Source organism: Pelodiscus sinensis, chromosome 21 (assembly GCF_049634645.1).
Source record: "Pelodiscus sinensis isolate JC-2024 chromosome 21, ASM4963464v1, whole genome shotgun sequence".
NCBI classification, from domain to species: Eukaryota; Metazoa; Chordata; order Testudines; family Trionychidae; genus Pelodiscus; species Pelodiscus sinensis.
In genome coordinates, this window is record NC_134731.1 from 15,617,226 (window position 1) to 15,637,173 (window position 19,948).

Here is a 19,948-nt window from a genome sequence, read left to right on the forward strand (position 1 = left end):
GGCAGATAGGTGGAGTGAAGCCTGCAATGCCCATCCCCCATTCACATTGGCCCAGCACTGCCCCATGGCAGCTGAGGGGGTGGGGACTTTATTAGATTATTGTGACTTGCTCCATTTCTATTGTTCTGTGGCCCTTGTGCGCTAGTAAATGCTGAAGAAGGGGCAAGGGCGGAGGAGAGGAAGGCTGGAGCGGCAGCTGCCGTCTCTGTACTGTGCCCGTGAGATGGTGTTGGCAGGAAGCCGCACGCAGAAGCTGCTCAGTGAAAGGTGCCCATCCCCTTCCTAGACAAACTCACCTTTGTTTGTCCCTGGTAATCTGCTTCCTGCTGCAGGAGCCACCCTGGCCAGGCGAGAAAGAGCAGCCCAAGGACGCCTTGTTGAAAGGGGGCTGCCCGGATGGGACTCCGGGGAGTGCCAAGTGAGCTGAGCTACCGACCCACCTGGCCGCCGGCCTGCCATCTCAGGTGGGGGGGTGGGATGGAAGCTGCACGCTACGGGGCGGGTGGGACAGGGAGCTGCCAGGATCGGGGAGCACTCAACAAGCCTCCTCCACACAGGGGCTGCTTCAGTGGAGCGGTAGGTAGAGCTACCCCTAAAACAAGTCCAGCCTGCGCCGGCAGCCGAGCCACCCCCGGCCAGGCCATCCTCGGGGAGTTGTGCTGCCTCCCACTTTGGGCACATCAGCACAGGCCTTCATTCCTCTGTGTCTGTCGAGGAACCTCCATGCCCCCCTTTGCTGAGCCCTGGCAGGTCTGATGTTTGAAAGCTCCATTTCAGCAGAGAATCCCCCGAGGACTCTCGAGGAGCAGTAGGGGGATGGAGTCACCGTCATGCCAGGCAGTGCAGCGGGATTTCCAGGGCACCCAGCCTCCCCCCCCCACATTTTCCCCATTTCACAGTGGCAGGGCTGAGCCTCTCTGAGTACATCCCGTCAGGTCCCCAGGGTGGAATTCCCCCCTTTGCCCCCTCATCACCACCACAACCTGGGTCCTGACCCCTCTGACCCAGTAGGTCCAGCCAGGGTTTGGCCGCTGCTGGTTTGCCCTTCTGGAGTCTGAGCGAGGGGAGCAGGAGCAGACCCCCTTCTGGACACCAGCAGGGCGCTTGCTTTAACGCCGGGGACAGAGCCGGGAGAGAGGAAGGGGTTTAAACAGCAGGATGCTAAGTCTGCGCACCTCTGCCTTACCGTGCCCTGCTGATGAGCAAGGTGAGCCTTGTCCTCCGACGCATCAGCAGCTCCCGTGCCTCAGAGGGACCAGAAAAAATGCCTCCCATTCTTGAGGGCCTCTTCCTTTACAAACTGCGCCAGCCCTCTGATCTGCTGGGCCCCAGGCAGCAGCCCTCTCATCTTTCCCATCCAGGGGCGGAATACGTTTTTTGAATGTGCACCGAGGCACGTGCGATGCAGGCTGCTGCTTTCCCAGGTACCAAGCCAAGACCTGCCTGGCCTCAGCCACATTGGCTGTCTCCTGGACGCTGACCGGCCCTAATCTGAGTCCCCTCCATCCAGATCCTGCCCACAAAGGCATCCCAGGCAAGCCTGAGGGCTGCAAACTCACCTCCCATGCAGCAAAACTGGAAAAAACTTTGTGTTACATCTGGGGCTAACGGTAGCACTCTGCCCCCCCCTCCCCCCCCCCCCCCCACGCCCTCCGATCTGCCCTGCTCTGCTACCGACCTTTGCTGGGGTGTTTCTCTCTGCCATGCAGAGCTTTGTACACTAGATGGCCCCTGTTGGCAGGGAGAGAGTGTCTGAAAGGCCTCTAGCCAGAGGTAGGTTGGATCCAAGCTCCACTCCAAGCTGTTCCCGGGCGGGGGGCTTGCCCCCTGGACAGGCGAAGCATGCATGGCACACGCGCCGGAATAGCTGCCTGGAGCCCACCATGGAGCACCAAACTGAACAACAAATTAGAACAACAGAGGAGAGGAAGTACCTGAAACGGGGGAAACAACCCAGGGAAAAGCTGTTGCGAATTAGAGAGTCACTCCAGAACCACTGTCCAGTCCCGGAGAACTCAAGCACCGTGGGGAAATTCACCCCAGCTGAGAAGCTGCCCTGGAATGCTCTTCACCCATACATCTCCAAGCACTGTACGAAGGTGGGGAAACTGAGGCACTGAAAACCTGGGTTCTTGTCTTAGATCTGCCATTGACTTCTTTGGGTGTCGCTTTGGCCACGTCACTGACACCACAGTGGCGCCCAACGGGACACCCTGGGTAGCTCTTTAATGCTGCTGATTCCCCTACAGCTCCCATTGACTTCAGCTGGAGATGTTGGAGTGCAGGGAGGGCTTGGTGCCCCCTGAAAACCAGGCCCAAGTCTCCCATGTCCAGTCCCTGCAATCTGGGGCCATTCCTGAAATATTTGTTCTAGGTGACTCAGCCATTGATTTAGCAGCAGAGCCAGGAGCTGAAGCCAAGAGGCTGCAGGCTGGCCTCTTGCCCAGCAGAGCACGAGAGTCACTTCACAGGGGGATGCGGGAGATGCAATCCGTGACCAGGAGCAAAAACATCAGCTGGTTCCAGAAGGCCAGAAGACATGACCATCTTAGCAAACCCATGATCCATTTGCTCCAAAATCCTGTGTCTGACCAGTATCAGATGTGTCAGGAAAAGTACAAATGCCCACTGGGCAATTAGATGACAACCTGCCAAGGGAGGAAGTTTCTCCCTAACTCCTGTCACTTAGGACTTGTTTCCAGAAGAAGTTATGCCAGAATAAGGTAGGGTGCTCTGTCCCGGTCAATATCCCTATACAGACGCCCTGTGTGATTGATTACCTTCCTGAAGTAGCAGGTTTAAAACAAACAAAAGGAAGTTTTTCTTCACACTGCGCATGGTCAACCTGTGGAACTCCTTGCCAGAGGACGTGGTGAAGACTAGGACTTTAACAGGGTTCAAAAAACAGCTAGATAGATTCATGGAGGTTAGATCCATCAATGGCTATTAGTCAGGATGTGTAGGAATAGTGTCCCTAGCCTTTGTTTATCTGGAAATGGATAGCAGGAGAGGGATCATGTAATGATTACCTGTTGTGTTCCCTCCCTCTGGGGCATCTGGCATTGGACACTGTCAGCAGACAGGACATTGGACTAGATGGACCTTTGATCTGACCCAGTCTGGCCATCCTTATGTAAGTATAACCCTAACTCCCATTGCTTAGCAGAGCCGGAAACAGGAGAGTTTATACATTTCACATAGGTCCTTAATTCACAAACATGTGGGAGGTGGTTGTCATGGAGAAGTTAACTCAGCCTCTACAGCCCGGCTGCAAAAAGAGAACCAAGTGGAACCTTGAGCTAGCCAGCGCCTATCTCCAGACGCCCCCACGCTGGGGTGCTTTTAATCTGGGCTTTCGCACGGCGGTTTGGAGAGCCGAGCACGTGCACGTGGGATGCAACAGCTCCAAGTGCGGCCTGGGAGAGAACACGTTGGCCATAGGGAGGTGACGTGCAAAAAGGAAGCCTCAGTGGCCCATTTCCTTGAGGGCATTTAAACATCTGTGGAAATCAGTCGGAGGGAGGGGTGCATCCAGGCCTGCGTATCTAGCACGGTTCGCTGGTGATGCTGCCACTTCCCTCTCTCTCTTTCTCCGAACTTTCGGCTTTGGCTCTGAAAATTCCTGCCCCACTTCCCACCCCGCCACACACTTCTCCTTTCTCTCCAAATCAAACTTCTCCCTCACCTCACTATTATATGTATGACACTAGCAGCTGCAGGCCCCCATCTGAGATTGGGCCCCATTGTGCTGGGAGCTGTGCGTATAAATAGTGCTAGACTGTCCCTGCCCCCCAAAGAGTTTACTGTCTAAACCTGGGAGTCCCAAACCAGGATTAGCCTCTCTAAGAGCTACCTCTTAGGCGGACTGGGAGGATGGCCCGATGGTTAAAGCCCTCCGCTGAGACTCAGCAGCCCTGCATTCAGTGCCCAGCATGGCTGCAAACCTCCCATGCACCTTGGACAAATCACTGGCCCTCCTTCACCCGGATCATCAAAGATATTGAGAGTCCTGACTCCCAGGGATTTCACAGATGTTCGGAATCTAAATACTTGTCAGGATCTGGGCCTCTCTGCCTCCGTTCACCCGCTGTAAAATAAGGATAAAATTCCTTTTACATCCCACTACAGAAAGGATGTGGACGCATTGGAGAGGGCTCAGCAGAGGGCAACCAAAATGATTCGGGGTGCCGGAGCACATGACCTATGAGGAGAGGCTGAGGGATTTGGGCTTGTTTAGTCTGCAGAAGAGAAGAGGGAGGGGGGAATTTGATAGCAGCCTTCAACTTCCTGAAGGGAGGTTCCAGAGAGGATGGAGAGAGGCTGTTCTCAGTGGTGGCAGATGGCAGAACGAGGAGCAATGGTCTCAAGTTACAGTGGGGAAGGTCTAGGTTGGATCTTAGGAAAAACGATTTCTCTAGGCCGGTGGGGAAGCACTGGGATGGGTTCCCTAGGGACATGGTGGAATCTCCATCCTTAGAGGTTTTTAAGTCCTGGCTTGATAGCGCCTTGGCTTGGATGATTGAGTTGGGTTGGTCCTGCTTTGGGCAGGGGGATGGACTCAAGAACTTCTGAGGTCTCTGCCAGCCCTGGGATTCTATGATTCTATGATCCTGGAGAGGCTCAGCTCTTCGAGGCAGGGACCGTCTCTGATTGTGTTTGTACAGCACCTAGCCCAGTGGGGACTGGGTCCCAAGCAGGGCCCCTAGGCAATTCTCTCATACAAAGGAATCGTTGAGTCTTTTGTGCTCCGATATTGTGTGGCTGGCTGTTTTACCTGGATACTTTATGCCTGGGAGTCAATGAAGACATATTATGTACATACAGAATGGGAAGCGACTGTCTAGGAAGGAGTACGGCAGAAAGGGATCTAGGGGTTATCGTGGACCACAAGCTGAATATGAGTCAGCAGTGTGATGCTGTTGCAAAAAAAGCAAACAGGATTCTGGGATGCATTAACAGGTGTGTTGTGAGCAAGACACGAGAAGTCATTCTTCCACCCTATTTTGCGCTGGTTAGGCCTCAGTTGGAGTATTGTGTCCAGTTCTGGGCACCGCATTTCAAGAAAGATGTGGAGAAATTGGAGAGGGTCCAGAGAAGAGCAACAAGAATGATTAAAGGTCTAGAGAACATGACCTATGAGGGAAGGCTGAAAGAATTGGGTTTGTTTAGTTTAGAAAAGAGAAGATTGAGGGGGGACATGATAGCAGTTTTCAGGTATCTAAAAGGGTGTCATAAGGAGGAGGGAGAAAACCTGTTCATCTTGGCCTCTGAGGATAGAACAAGAAGCAATGGGCTTAAACTGCAGCAAGGGAGGTTTAGGTTGGACATTAGGAAAAAGTTCCTAACTGTCAGGGTAGTCAGACACTGGAATAAATTGCCCAGGGAGATTGTGGAATCTCCATCTCTGGAGATATTTAAGACTAGGTTAGATAAATGTCTATCAGGGATGGTCTAGACAGTACTGGGTCCTGCCATGAGGGCAGGGGACTGGACTTGATGACCTCTCAAGGTCCCTTCCAGTCCTAGTATTCTATGAGTCTATGAAATACCCTCTAGCACTCTGATAGGGCTCTGGGAGCAAGATCATGTCTCAGTAGCACACAGAAGGGAGGCCTGTCTGCACAAAAGCAGCTCTCACCCTGCTCCCACACCCGCTTCTGCTGACCCCCAAAGGCAGGGCTTATTTTCTGCAGATGCTACTTCTCGTCTTCCTCTGTGAAAGTGGCTTTGAGACGACCCATTGTAAGGTCTGTAAACATGGCCCTGGTATGCAGAGCTAACGCCTTACAGCTGCTGGGATTGACAAATGGATTGGCTGGACTCTGCTCAGTGCAGCCTCAGTCTGGAATGCAAATTGCCCAGCCAAAGTGCAAAGGCAGATACAAAGTGAGGCGTGGTGATCCGTAGGCCAGGTCTACTCAACTTTGGAAGCCCTGGCGGGGGCCACAATGGTACTCCCAGCACATGCCGAGGGCCGCAACTTAAGTGTGGTTGCATATACATGCAAATATATATGCAAATATATGCAAATAGCTTTTTTCACAATGACCAGAATGAATACAAAGGCAAAACTACACAACACGCAGGTCCCATTTAAGTCAGTTCTGCTGCTATTAATAAAATGCAATATTTACCACATTTCCACCCATATGACAGCACTTTTAATGAGCAATGACAGTCCCGGAATGTAACTACTAAAATGCATCTCAACAGAAGACCATTCCATTGATTCGCCGTTGTGGAGCGTGTTCCCAGTGGAGTCCATGTTCAAAGGATCCCACTCGTGGGCCGCATATTGAGTAGCACTGCTGTAGGGCATGCTGGTAGCAGGCAGTCTGAAGAGGGTTTGAGCCTCCAGGATCTTTGTAGACACACACAAGCAAAATCGATTAGAGTTTGTCCAAGGAGAATCTTATCTTTACTACCAAGATGGATTCAAATTGCTTCATTTAACATGGCTACAAAGAACAGTTTGGGGATTTGGCAAGAGCTACATTTATGATGTCAGAGTATTATGATACCATTCCATCCGGCCATGTCACCACAGAGCATCCCCAGAGCCTCCAAAACATGGGCCCAACCATCCTCCACACACAGTTCAGCCAATGCACCTCAGTTTTGACCAAGAGCCTCCTTAAGACTGGAGCTTAGCAAAGAGATTGCTAAGGGGGGAGATATGGCAATGACATATAAAATCATGACTGATGTGAAGAAAGTTAATAGGAAAGTGTTATTTAGCACTTCTAATAATGCAAGAACCAGAGGTCACCAACTGAAATTAATAGGCAGGAGGTTTAGAACAACTATAAGGAAGTACAACATACAGTCAACCTGTGGAACTCACTGCCAAAGGATGTTGTAAAGATCTGGGTGTCCCTAACCTCTGAGGCTATGTCTATACTACAAGGTTTTTGTGCAAAAACCCATGGCACGTCCACACCTCAAGCGTGTTTTTGCGCAAGAAAAGCTACAGTCAATCGACAGAAGAGGGCTTTTTGCGGTTTAGGTATACTTCCTTCTACGAGGCATAACTCCTTTTTGCGCTACAGCTCTTGCGCAAAAAGGCATGTGTGGACGCTCCGCAGGGGTTTCTTGTGCAAAAAGAGCCTATCTGAAAAAGCACGGGTGCTCTGATGGCCATTCTGTGAATGGCCATCAGAGCTTTCTTGTGTAAGAGCATCCATGCAGAGTGGACGCTCTCTTGTGCAAAAGCGCATCGCAAAAGCAATGCGCTTTGAGGTGTGGACGCACTTTTGCGCTATAAGTTTTTGTGCAAGAGGCTTTTTGCACAAAAACTATACAATGTAGACAAAGCCCGACTGCCAGAAGCTGGGAGTAGACGACGGGATAAATCACCTGAAAATTGCCCTGTTTTGTTCATTCCCCCCGTAGTTTCTGGTGTAGATCAAGGTTAGAGACCTGGGCTAGATGGACCATTGGTCTGACCTAGTATGGCCATTATTATGTTTTTTAGCTCGCAAACTTACTGCCACATGTGCATCCTTGGTAAATCTGTTAAACATTTAAACCCTCCATCCCTGTTACTGAGATCAGAATCTGACCCTCCCAAATTCCATAGAAAAGAGCAACCAAAGCAGTTCAAAGGCATGGAAGAGAGCTAGAGCTATAAATCAATTGCTAAGCAACCATACCAATCTCCCTCTGGTCAGATACAAGATTTCAACAAAAGGCATCATAATAAAAACTACCAAAGTCTGGGAAAGGGGGGAAAGCAAAGCCAGGTTGCCCTCTGCTCCCTCTACCTGTGTAGGACTGTTACCTGAAAATAATTCATGTAGTCTTTTATAGCGGATCCTGATTTTTGCAGGGGAGAAACTGATAATCATCACCGCCCTAAGCTTTCCCATTTTCCATTGGAGGCCCAAATCTTTTTCTCTCTTTGCAGCTTGTCTTCAAGGCGGGGAACAGAAAGGCTCTTTAATCCTCCAGGTAATTCTCTTCCTTTGTGCTGCTTCCATAATCCTGCCTGTGTCACCCACAGAGAAAAATGTAACGATTAGTGTTCATCAGATATAGGTATTGAAGCTGCCCCTGTTTCTGCTTCAGACCTATAAAGCCTGTTTGATGTCAGAGGGCTAAAGCGCTAAGAGCACAGAAAATTTAACAGGGATTGTGGATTAATCTAAATGCGTAAATCTTCTTTAAAACACCAGGTTACTGACAACTAATGTACAATTTAAAAACCCCCTAGATTCTCTATGTTTTCTGTGCTGGAAGCCTTAGATCATAAAATAACCATCTTTGAAGGGCATTCTCCTGCCTCACTAGTCTCTGTAACAGATTGTTTCCATTGTTACGCCACGATAATACAATGGAATCAGATTCCATGTGGGATAGCAGCTTCCATCCAGCCTCTCTCTCAAAGTGCAGCTGGACAGATGTCATTGCCCTCTCCTTGTGGCAATGAGAGGTGTGGGCCAGGGGCTCTCAGAGACGATCTGAAAGGAGACAGCGAGTTCATGAGCCGGAGGGCAGAGGGGGGGCTGGGGAAGCTGTTGGGGGTGGCAGGGGATGCATAGGAGAAGGCTCTTGCACCGCCAGAGCAAAGGGCATGAGAAGCAGCAGCTGGGCTGGGACATGGAGTGGCAGGAGGGGGCCTGGAAGTGCAGACCCCAGCACTAGGGGGTTATGGGGACCCCCAGTAAAACTCCTAAAGCTGGGGTGGGGCGGAGCTGGGGCAGCCCCCTAGAGGCCCGGGCCGGTGACTGCTGCTGAGTCCGGGGCAGGGAAAGTCCAAGTTAGAGGCGGAACGGGGGGAAGCCGGCCAGGACTACAAGTCCCAGGTTGCCCCGCGCGGAGGGAGCATGCGCGCTGGGCCTGCTGTCTCCGCTGGGAAGGAAGGCGCTGCCCTCAGTAGCTCTTGCTGTCTCCTGCCCGGCGCTGGCCGGAGCGGCGCCCGGCGTCACGGTGAGGGGCGCCCCGGGCCTCTGAACGGCGCGGGGGGGTGACTGTGGGCTCTGGGCGTGGGGGAGGGGTGACTGGGGTCTGGTCGGGGGGCAAGAGGGTGTGACCGTGGGGTCTGGGTGTGGGAGTCAGGGGGGTGTGACCGTGGCTGGGGGGGGTCTGGGTGGGGGCGGGGGAGAAGAGAGTGTGACGTGGGGTCTGGGTTTGGGTCGGGGGGGGGGAGAGGGAGTGACCGTGGGGTCTGGACCTGGGGGGAGTGACCGTGGGGTCTAGCCCAGGGTGTGTGTGTGACCGTGGGGTCTGGCCCGAGGGGCAGGGGAGTGACCGTGGGTCAGGCCTGGGGCGAGAGGGGGTGACCGTGGGATCTGGCCCCGGGGAGCAGTGGGAAACAGGGGGTGACTGGGGGGTGTGGTTCTGGGGGGGTGGCCAAGGGGTCTGGGTCTGGAGTTGGGGGGTGGGACCGTGAGGTCTGGTCACTGGGAGAATCCGAGGTGTGTGTTGTGGGGGGGAGGGGAGCTAACCAAAGTCTGCTGGCTGGGGGTATCTCTGTCAGGTGATAGGAGGTGATGGGCGGTGTAACTTGGGGTTCCCCTCGTGGTTTGGCCGGGAGTAACTGGCTCCCTTCGTTTCTTCCTTTTCCTAGCGAGAAGTGCATCGCTGCAAATTCAGGCGACTTGTCTGTGCCTAGCACTTGGACCACTCCTCAGGTTTGGTCATTTCTCATTATTCTGGGGGGTGCTTCGCATGTGCACTCTGTGTGACCTGGAAATGTAACTTCCACTTTGGTATCCATAATTTTTTTTCTTCCCTGCCTCAGTCACCCCATTCCCTCTGATCTGACAGGGTTGTCCAGCTCTGGGGCTCTCATTGCCCCTCCTTGCAGTGCCCAGCTGGGATACTATAGTATCCCCTCTATCTCCCTCACTACACAACGGTGAGTGGCTGCCATTTTCAGCCCTCTCTAGCGTGGCACACCCACCTTTGCAAACCATCTGTCAGTTATTCCCCCTTGCAGAGGGGGGTGTCCAATTCAGCATCACTGCTTTCATTTTCAAAATCTGTTGTCTCCACTCCCATATGACCCTGGTCTCTGGCAGGTGCTAGTGGCAGACACCTCCTAAAGTGCATGGGGAGACTCAGCCCACTTAGTTCATTCCCAAATAACTATTACCAGAGTTGAAAGTGGCACTAATTAAAGATAGTTGGTTTTTAAAAAAAATGAGTAATAGTTTCAGATCACACACCTGCCCAAGACTTCCTGCCAATGTGTGTGGGTTAAAAATCACATGCTCCTATTTTTAAAAATGTTTCGCCCTCCCCCATTGCTGTGTGAAAAAAAAAAAAAACCCACATACAACAGGGAAAGTCTGGAAACTGTGCACAAGGTGCCCTCAATGCACAACCAGTAAAAACAGAAGATAGCTGCACCAGTGCAAACTCCAGGGATGGGCAAAGCTGCATCATGTGGGCAGTTGTTTGGAATGGGGTAAGCTGCACTTGTGTAGGTCATAGCTTTGCCTGACCCATGCTTGGGTTTGTGACGGCTGAAGCTAAGCCGGTTGTGTGTGTCATCTTTCCGCTACGGCCCGGTCCATACCTGGAAATTGCCCAGGCTGAACCAAATCTGTGCAGCTTCCTTGCAAGATAACTTACAGTCAACACCTCATAAGCTGATATCCACATTGTGAGGCGGATGTGAATTTAGCTTGCAGAGGGTTTGTGCTGACTTAATGAAATCATCAGAGAGAGAGAGAGAGAGAGCGTGTGTGGCCCAGCCTTTGCTCGTTCCTTGTAAAAAGCTCTTTCTGACTGATGGGATTTGAAGCTGATGGTGACCCCTTATGAGCTCAGTTTATTTTCATTCTCTCAAGTTATGACATGTTTAGGCCCTAAAGATGTTTTTAATCTTGCATCTTTTAAAACACTTTGCTCAGCTACTTGGAAGAAGTTCAGTGGAAGCTGCCTTTTAGGGAAATGAGAGGGGTTAGATTAGTTTTGACTTGGGGTTAACTTTTCAAAAGTGTCACAGTCCCATTTTCACTGCTGTGAGTGAGCCACATCCATCTTGACTGATTTTGCCTCATTAATGCTGGTCTTCCACTTGATAAGTAACTTCCTTCTTTCTATATATAGCTACACACACACACCCCTGCCTCTGTAATTTCCATTCCAATTCATCTGATGAATTGGGTTTTACCCATGAAAGCTGATGCCCTAATAAATCTGTTAGTCTTTAACATTCCATATGACTGACTCCTTGTTGTATTATCCCCATGATACTGCTGAGGAACAGAGAGGGTAACTTTCCCAGGGTCGTGCATGGGGTCTGTGTCAGAGAAAGGAATTGAGCCCGCATCTCCTAAGTGTCAGGATAGTGCCCTAACCACCACATCCCTCTTTCTCACTAGTTGTGCTCTTTCTATGGCTCTACCATATAAACAGTAATTTCTGAGCCTGATTCTTTAAAAGGATGCTGACGGCTTCTTAATATTTCCAACCAGAGTCTCTTACCTATGTTACAAAGAGCATTTGATTCACTAAAATGGAACTTGTGATGAAAATCTAATTTTCTTTTAGCTGTTTGTGCTGATTGTTTTTTGTGATTCTCTTGGCCTGGGCACTAAATACTGGTTGAGCTAAGTTTCACTTTTTGGCTTTTATTCAGTTTCACTTTCAGGAGCTCATTGGAAACCCTTCCCCCCCAGGAGACTGTTTGCTTAAAAGCAATTGTTTCTTGTTTTGCATTTGAACAGTCTCCTGAAATATCTGTGTTAAAAACCTTTGCCATTGGAATGAAAATAAAGGAATGGAAGCATTTCTGTGGGCATTGGGTACATATAAACTTGTGTATAAGGAGGGTTGGCCAGTCTTGAGTTGACATTGTTTCTTCAGTGCAAACCTTCCTGACTAAGGGTCTGATCCTACGAGGTGCTGAATGTGTTCAGCTCCCCCTAGCTTCATTAGTAGTTTAGAGAATTTAGTATTTTTCAGGCCAGTCTCTAAAGTAGTGTGATCTCAGGGCAACTCTCTGTATTAAGCTACATCTACATTACAAGCTAAGGGTGTGATTCCCTTGCTTGCTAAACCCATGGGGGTGTATTTGGCTTGGCACAGCTCAGCTGTGACTCTGCTCCCGCTGCCCGGGCTACCATGGTTGCATGGCTAGTTACTCTCATCATCGATCTTATGGAACTAGTACAAGCAGGTACACAAGCAAGGGACTTGTGCTCCTGGCTCACAGTGTAAGTGTAGACATAATATCTCTTGCTCTTGGTTGAGTCTTCTCTGTAAATACTAACCGCTTTGTGATAATACTGAAAAGTCTCTGGAGCTGAAAAGTCATCCTGATAACCTTGAGCCATGTTGCAGTCTTAATTTTTTAAATGTGTGTGAAAGTACTCTGATTGCATAGTCTGGAGAACTAGCCTGCAGTCCCGTTCTTTCTTACATCAGGCTGCATGACTTCCTTCTGCAGGTTTGCACTGCGTTTGCTGCTAACACTTTCTCTAGTATCCGCGCGCATCTGCATGTCTACCTCAAAAACTCCTCTTGGTATTTTGTCAGCATGAGATTTAGGTCTGTACAGGAAGCTTGTAGGTAGGGAATTATTGATGGATGATTATAAATGCTCAGTGGTATTTATGCAAGCAGATATGAGCAATGTGATGTTTGTTTCTTCCGAAGCATCCATGCTTGTGGTATGCTGTGTCTTCGTAATGCCCCTGTGTCTCTCACTATGCTTCTGATTGGCATGTGCCACAATGGAAGGTTGTGTTATTTGAGGTGATGTAAATGACACAAGGGCTCACCTGCCAGTGGGAGTTGGTCTTCAATCCAGCAAACAGGGAACCCCACTAGTCTGATTTCTCCTTTGTAATGGATGCTGGAGCCTGTTACTTTGCACTCCCTGGTGTAGTTCTACTCAGTCTGGAGAGGTGTTCTCTCAATGGGTATGTTCATACAAATCACAAGGTGTGACTGCATCTTGAGTAGATACACCCAAGCTAGCTTTAATCTAGATCGCTCGGGTATTGACCCGGCGAAGTCACAGCAATGCGGGATTCAGCATGGATAACCCTAACCTAGTCCAGTGGGCTAGGTGGGCTTGTCCTGCCCATGGTGAAATAGCTTCACCATTCCAAGATGCAAGCTACCTAGATTAAAGTTAGCTCAGGACATATACGCAAGCTGCAGTGGCACCCTGTGACTGCAATCTAGAGAGATCTTTGGGAAATGAGTGGAGATGTAAGCAAAAACCTGGTGGCTCTCTGGGCTCAGTTTTCCCCACGCTCTTGCAAGACCAGGCCACACTCAAGTGGGAAAAAAATTATCCCACAGCCTCCGTGGACAGCATACAAATGACCATGCCGCACACAGCTCAGAATTCCTACCCAGTGTCATGCCTGAAATAGATTTACCCACACCGGGGGAGACGTGTTGTATCTCATTTCATTCTCCGTCAGAGGGATTTCCTACTCTTTAATATGGTTTTTTGAAAGGAGGGATTCCAAATGTTTAGAGATCAGAGTTTATTTCTTAATTTCTTTTGGCAGTCAGTCTAGCTACCTGTCATTGTGGATGTCTCTAGTGGCAAAGAGAAACACAGACACAAATACTACCCTAGAAGTGACCAAAATACTTCAGTCTCATCTTCTGTCCTCATTGCTCAGGATTTCTGACCCTTCATTCTGGCTGGTTCCCTTACTGGTTCTGTTTGCCTGTGGTGCTGGCACTGGACAAAAACAGTAAGAAACAGTCCCTGCCCCAAAGAGCTTATAGTCCAAATGGGCAAAGGACAGGAGGGGAAACAGAGGCACAGAGAGAGGAGTGTGTTGATCAAGGTCACACTGTAGGTCAGTGGCAGAGCTAGGAATAGAACCCAGGTCTCCTGATTCCTAGGCCAGAGCTAAAGTTTGATTGGCCTTCCCATTTTGCTCCCATGAATACTGGGTCAAGTCTGGATACAGGCCAATCACATTCCCCTGAGCCACATGGTGCCAGGGTTGGGTATCTTTCTGCAGGATCTACTATAGTTCAGGTGGAAAGTAAGGGCTTGATGAAGAAGGCACTGAGTGAGAGTCACTGGCCTGCATTATTCAGGAGGTCAGACCAGGTGATCAGAATGGTCCCTCCTGGCCTTAAACTCGATGAAGAAAACTGATGTGATCCTAGTAAGTTTCACCCAGCTGCTCTAGGTGGGATCAGGCTGGATCCAGTTTGGCCTACGGTGCCCAGGAACAGCACAAGTACCTGAGATCTCTCTCTAACTGTGTGGCCTCATGGTGTCTCCATTGGCACCTGCAGAGAGCCTTAACAATGGGTGATGGTCATGGTAATGCCCCTGTTGCTCCTGTAGTTTCATTCTGCTGGGAATTTAGAATTGTATCTGAGTTGTGGTGGAGCTTGGCAAACACCAGGCATAGCAGCAGGGCAGGTTGTTTGATCTTCCCTTTGGGGTTTCTGAACTGCAAGGAGTATGGGGCCGTGTCTAGACTGCAGGCTTCTTTTGGAAGAAGCTTTTCTAGAAGAGCTCCGGAAAAACTTCTTTCAAAAGAGAGCGTCCACACAGCAAAAGTGCATCGAAAAAACGATCTGCTTTTTCGAAAGATAGCATCCACATTGATTGGACGCTATCTCGCATTTAAGTTGTGATTACTATGGACGGAGTGGCCACCAGGAGGGCACCTGTGCTTTTTCTTGGAGGCCTTTTCTTTCGCAAAAAAACCCTCTTCCCTGTCCACACATGCCTTTTTCCAAAAAAGCTCTTTAGGAAAAAGGCTTCTTCCTCGTAGAAAGAGGTTTACCACTGTCGGAAAACCCCCTGCATTCTTTTGACTTTCTGTTGAAAGAACGCAATTGCAGTGTGGATGTAAGTGTAGTTTTTTTTTCCGGAAAAACTCTGCAATGTAGACATACCCTGGGCTGCTGCCGACAATGCTGTAGCAAACATGCCCTTCTGATGGTCAGTGATCACCTTGGTACAGACCCCTGGCTTAGTGTGACATTACGCATACATACATAGAAATCTTTTCATTCAAATATTATCCGTTCCCCATGATTGGCTGTAGTTGCTTGTGTGCAGACCTTGTATTTCCTAAGTGTGGTGTTAGTGATACTTGCCTACCCACAACTGCAGCATGGATCTAGGGCTCCCTGGCCTGTTCTTTTCCACTTGTGTGGCAGGCTACACTGGTGTCACTGAGTTTTTATTAGCACTGCTGAGTTCAATCCAGAAACTTTCAGGGACATTGTCAGCTGGATTGCAGAGCCAGAGTTCAGGGTTTTTAAATGTATTTTAAAAGGCTTTTATACAACTGAATGGTTTTTTTTTAATTGTTTTAAATTTCAATTGGGAACAGGTTTTTGGCTTGCTGTGAACCCAGCTCAGCAGCTATCTGCTAGGGCTCGAGAAGCAGAAAGTGACTGTGAAGAGGGGAAACCCCTCCCAGAAAATTAACCTAGTCTTGCAGTCAAATTCAGGGGGGCAGATCCTTACATGAGGCTCTGCCCACGGGCACAATAGATCCACCCATACAGATCTGAAAAGTATTCTAGAATTTTAAAATCGTCAGTTCTAATTATTATGATCTATATTGTGGTAACACCTAGCATAGCGGTTCCCAACCTTTTCCAGATGGGGACCCATTTTGACAATTCAGGAAGACCTGGTGACCCAGGGCAATTTCAAAAATGCATGAATGGCTCCTTAAGAGCCACCTGGGGAGACACCTGGCAACAGTTTTGAAATGTAATGGCGACCCATATTTGAGTCCTGACCCATAGGTTGGGAAACCCTGATCTAGGAGCTCTAGCCATGGACTAAGGCAGCAGGATGCTAGGTGTTGTGCAGACACAGAACCAGAATAGCTAAGAGCCCTATGAGCTTAAAGCCTGAAGAGGAAAAGATATTTTTAAAACTAAAAGCGAAGTTGTTATGCTGTGAGACTTGGCACCCATGTGTAGTTATTGCATCTGGGGCTGCAGATCTCTGAAGAGCTGGACCTTGAATTTAGTAGCTGACAGAATCGGCAGGCAAGTTCATGGGAGGTCAGTGGAAGAAATGTTCATGCAAAATCACAGCCATATTCTCCACCATTCTTAGACTCCACAGGTAAGTGACACAGATGTGGTGGATGTAGGCTAATGAGGTCAGGAGACAGACTGAGAAGCTCATAGAATCCTTGTCATAATTTGCCTCAAACTGTTTCCATTTTACCCACATTCATGGTAGATAAGCAAGGGTTCACGGTCACAATTCAGGGTATGCTGACCTTAATTTTTGATTTCCAGGCTTTTTAAAATTTGTGGGTCCTGGTTTGGGGGGGAGGAAGAGATTATGTGCAGGGAGGGGTGTTTTAGTTAATGAAAACAAAGGATAGATTTCTCTTAATTGTTGAAGAAGCTAACAGAAACATACAGTTGTAACCTTGCCAAGATATGGAACTTGCATTTCTTATTTCACAATCCTTTAAACAGCTGTAGGCTCGAATTCCATTTAAATGCATAAACCGGGAAACTCTTTAGAAGATTTGTCAGTCTTCTGATCCAGGAAATAGTATCAGTTACCTACTAGGAAGTGAATGTTCATTTTCAGCCAACCAGGATGCCCTGATTTGCATATTAGTGCTGATTGGTGGCTGCTGCTCCAGATAACTAGGCATTGTTGACCCCTCAGGAGGTAAACAGTAGAGACTTTGTTACATGACTCTCTTCAGCCAATAGTGACCCAGGATGTCATTGGCTAGTAGGTAAGGAGGAGGTTTATTCCCACCTGGGTTTTGAGGCTGTAGTCAGAGCTTTGTGGGACAGCTATCATGTAAGGGGAAAGTGTTGAGAGCTATTTCTGCTGTGATCTTTTCTTCCTTCAGCTGCTAGTACATCTTAAAAGGAGCACAGACATGTTGTGTGAGCCCATCAAAACCGAGTATGCCTCTCCCCGACGGCCTGCTTGGCTGTGTATTTGCTGTATATTTGGAAACCAAGTCCTTCCTGGATGGGCGTCCCTTCTCCCAGTGGGGCACAGAATTCCTGTACCTTGAGCACCCGCGGCTAGAAAACTCTGCTGCAGAGCTCGGCACTGAGATGCTCCAAGCTGGGCTTTGCTATGCTGGCAGTAACAGTGTGTGAAATCCGGTGTGAAGATAATGTACGAGGCAGGTGTTGCGACTTTGCACCTGGGGTTTGTTAAAGTGGTGTGTAATTCCACGCTGTAAAATAACCACCCCTGGGGCATGGGGGAGAGTGGGGCGCTAAGTGACGGCAGCAAATGTCTTGACATTCTGTCTTTATCAAATGATCCGGGGGAGTCTCGTTCGCTCCTAAGCATGGCAGCGTTTGGCAGAACTGCACTGGGTGACTCATTAGCTACACTGCCATCGGGGTTTTTTTAAAGGCATTGCTCTTCTGTTGTGAATGCAGCCATCTGGGTGTCTCTGTTTGCTTCCATATGGATGAGTTGGAAATAACAAACTATCCGAGCCACCGCTGCGTGGGGGCTGCGGCGCCCACAGGAGCCTGGGCTGCCTTCTGTCTCAGGGGCCCATCGCTCTCTGCGGACCCCAGCGGAGGCTTCGCTGCTACCTGTCTCAGGAGAATCATGCCTCTGATTGTGATTGGAAGAAACCTTCCTGCTGACAGATGACTGCGCTGTTGGTTAAGTTATGCCAGTTTCTTGAGCTCTTGCAGGGCTTGTGGTGTTTTAGAAGACTGTTGGCATACAGTGTGATGCACAGATTGCCCCTTTGACTGCCGTGTGGGGTGAAAAGTAGTGGTTGATTTTGAGTTGTGTGTGCGCAGAGCCTGGCTCATGGGAGTCTGATTCCAGATCAAGGCCTCTAGCTCTACCGCAATGCATGTGATGGGAGAAGGGATGCCAGTAACACTGGAAATCAGGGGTACCTGCATATCCACATGTTGTAAGCCCTGAGAAGCAAGCCATAACAAGCTTGGGATGCAACACTGAGAGCCTCTGCCTCCAAAAGTTTACCCTGTGGATTTTATTGTAACCCCCTTCCCGATGCTGGCAGAAAGATTTGGCCATGGACAGCACCCCAAACTACATTTAACCTGCTGGTTTGGAAATTGATTAGCTTCACAGTTACCTCTTCCCCTTGCATTGTTCAACAATTTCACCTCCCACTTGTGTTTAATTGAAAAACACGTGTACTCTCCCTTGGTTCAGAGACTTTGCCACCTACCTGCTGGTTTGCCTGCTGTGAGCTCCCGGCTGTCGCTCTTAGCTCTGTACGTCTTGCCTCTCTCTTTACAGGCCTGACATACGGCCTTGAAGAGGATGGTTTGAAGCTGGGCGAACAACGCTCTCTGTCTCAGCTCACTTTCAGACCTTGGAAGATGGCAGCAGCGCTGGGTGCTGGAAGTGGTTCTGCTGGGCCATCTGGGCTCCCCAGTTCTGTGCCCGGGCATGCCGCCCTGCCTGCAGTGGCCGTATGGGAATGGCAGGACGAGTTTGGCAGGTGGAGGCCGTACAAAGGGAATGTGTGCAGCTACATTGAACAGGCTTTCCAGGCCCCTGCGCAGAAGGGGAAGCGATCGGGAGCCGGGCTTGCCAGTAGCAGTATCCCGTTGGGGCAGGCAGATGCTACGCTTGCCCCTTATGTTATTGACATACCAAGCCTGATGCAGTTCCGACAGGACACAGGTAAGAAATCACTTCCCTGGCTGTGTTTAGGTCCCTGTGTGCTTAAAACTTCTCTGAGATTGCATATGTGCTTAAAATGGTAATGTGCTTAAATGCTTTGCAGGCTCAGGGCCTCAGAACTGTATGCCCCCCTTCCAGTGCACCCCCTTTCAGAAGAGTTGCAGAAAAAGGCCTTTTGGGAATTTGATTTCCATTCCCTTCCCCTCCCCCTCAGCTACAGCACCAGCTGCTCTGACTTGGCCAGGCGCCCTGTGAAAGCTGCTGAGCTAATGCCTGCAATCCCCACAGAATGACGTAGGACAGTGCTAGAACATTGCCCCTTCAGACTCATTTTCCTTTCCCGCTTTGGGTTTTTCTTTCTTCCTGGGAGGAGGGAAGCTGGCTTTTGTGGGCAAGCCAGGAGATTGGGGTTCCATTCCCGCCCTTGCCCCTGGTTCACTGCCACTCAGGCCAACAGTTTACTGTCCATTAAATCTGAATGGTCCCCTTTCACACCTATGGGGTGGCTTTTTCCCCCCTGCAGGTCTGAGCACCTTTAGTATAACTTGGATGGAGTTTCTGTGTGCTCGTCTCTTCTGAAAAATCTCAAACTGGACACTCAACATCAGTGACCACTTTTGTAAGCACAAGCCTTTCTGAGCCTCAGTTTCCCCAGCTGTAAAATGGAGCTAATACCTGCCTCCCAAGGAGTAACATGGCTTGGTTCACTCTGAAGGCCTCAGAGAAGGGCAGAAGTGTTCAGATTTCTTGAATACAGTAGATCGGCCATGTTCTCTGAGCATGAGGGAGAAGATGATTCTTAAATGACCCGTGAGGAGACAGGCCTGAAAACAAGGATGGGCATGGCCTTCTTGGACATATTCCTGGCTCATACTCCTGTTTCCTAGCTCTGATGTTAGTCAGTGTGAATAGCACGCAGCTGGGCTGGGCACGCTCAGGAACCTGGAGGTTTGAAGCTAAGCTAGGAAGCGTGTCCCAGGTGAGAGAATTTATCAGAATGCTGCATGTGTTAGTGACTGTCTGCCTTGCGAGGCTGTCACTGGCTCAGCACCAGTAGCTTTGAATATTCTTTAGGGCCCCCACAGCCTTGTTTTAGGGGGCTCCTAATTCTCTGAAAACTGCTGGGGAAATCATCAAACAGGCTCCGGGACTGAGCAGGACGTGAAGAGGCGGTGACCAAGTTGTGACTAGAACCAAGGAATTCTCTCCTGTCTTGCTCTGCCTTGTGGCCACAGGTTCCCTCTTTCTAGGCTTCCATCAATTCTTGGAAAAAGCCCTTTTCTGACAAGGGCTCTGGCAGAGTGAGTGACTCGTTAAAGGGATGGGCTTTGTCTCAGCTGTCAATCTGGTTTTTAGTCTAGATGG

The 19,948-nt window shown here is 49.6% G+C and overlaps 1 protein-coding gene across 7 annotated transcripts in view; it reads left to right on the plus strand.

Moving 5' to 3' along the window:
- Positions 1-8,853: 8,853 nt before the first annotated feature.
- Positions 8,854-19,948, plus strand: part of DTX2 (deltex E3 ubiquitin ligase 2) — a 62,189-nt gene continuing 51,094 nt past the window's right edge. For 3 of the 7 annotated variants that reach the window (XM_075904960.1, XM_075904958.1, XM_075904959.1), the window contains exons 1-3: positions 8,854-8,928; positions 9,569-9,632; positions 18,194-18,583. In XM_075904960.1, coding sequence (XP_075761075.1) covers positions 18,277-18,583 — 307 coding nt within the window. In that variant the 5' untranslated portion in view covers positions 8,854-8,928; positions 9,569-9,632; positions 18,194-18,276. Of the gene's footprint in view, positions 8,929-9,568; positions 9,633-16,651; positions 16,850-18,193; positions 18,584-19,948 lie in introns of those variants that run through there. The other 4 variants (XM_006117230.4, XM_025181734.2, XM_025181732.2 and 1 more) reach the window with 4 other exon arrangements.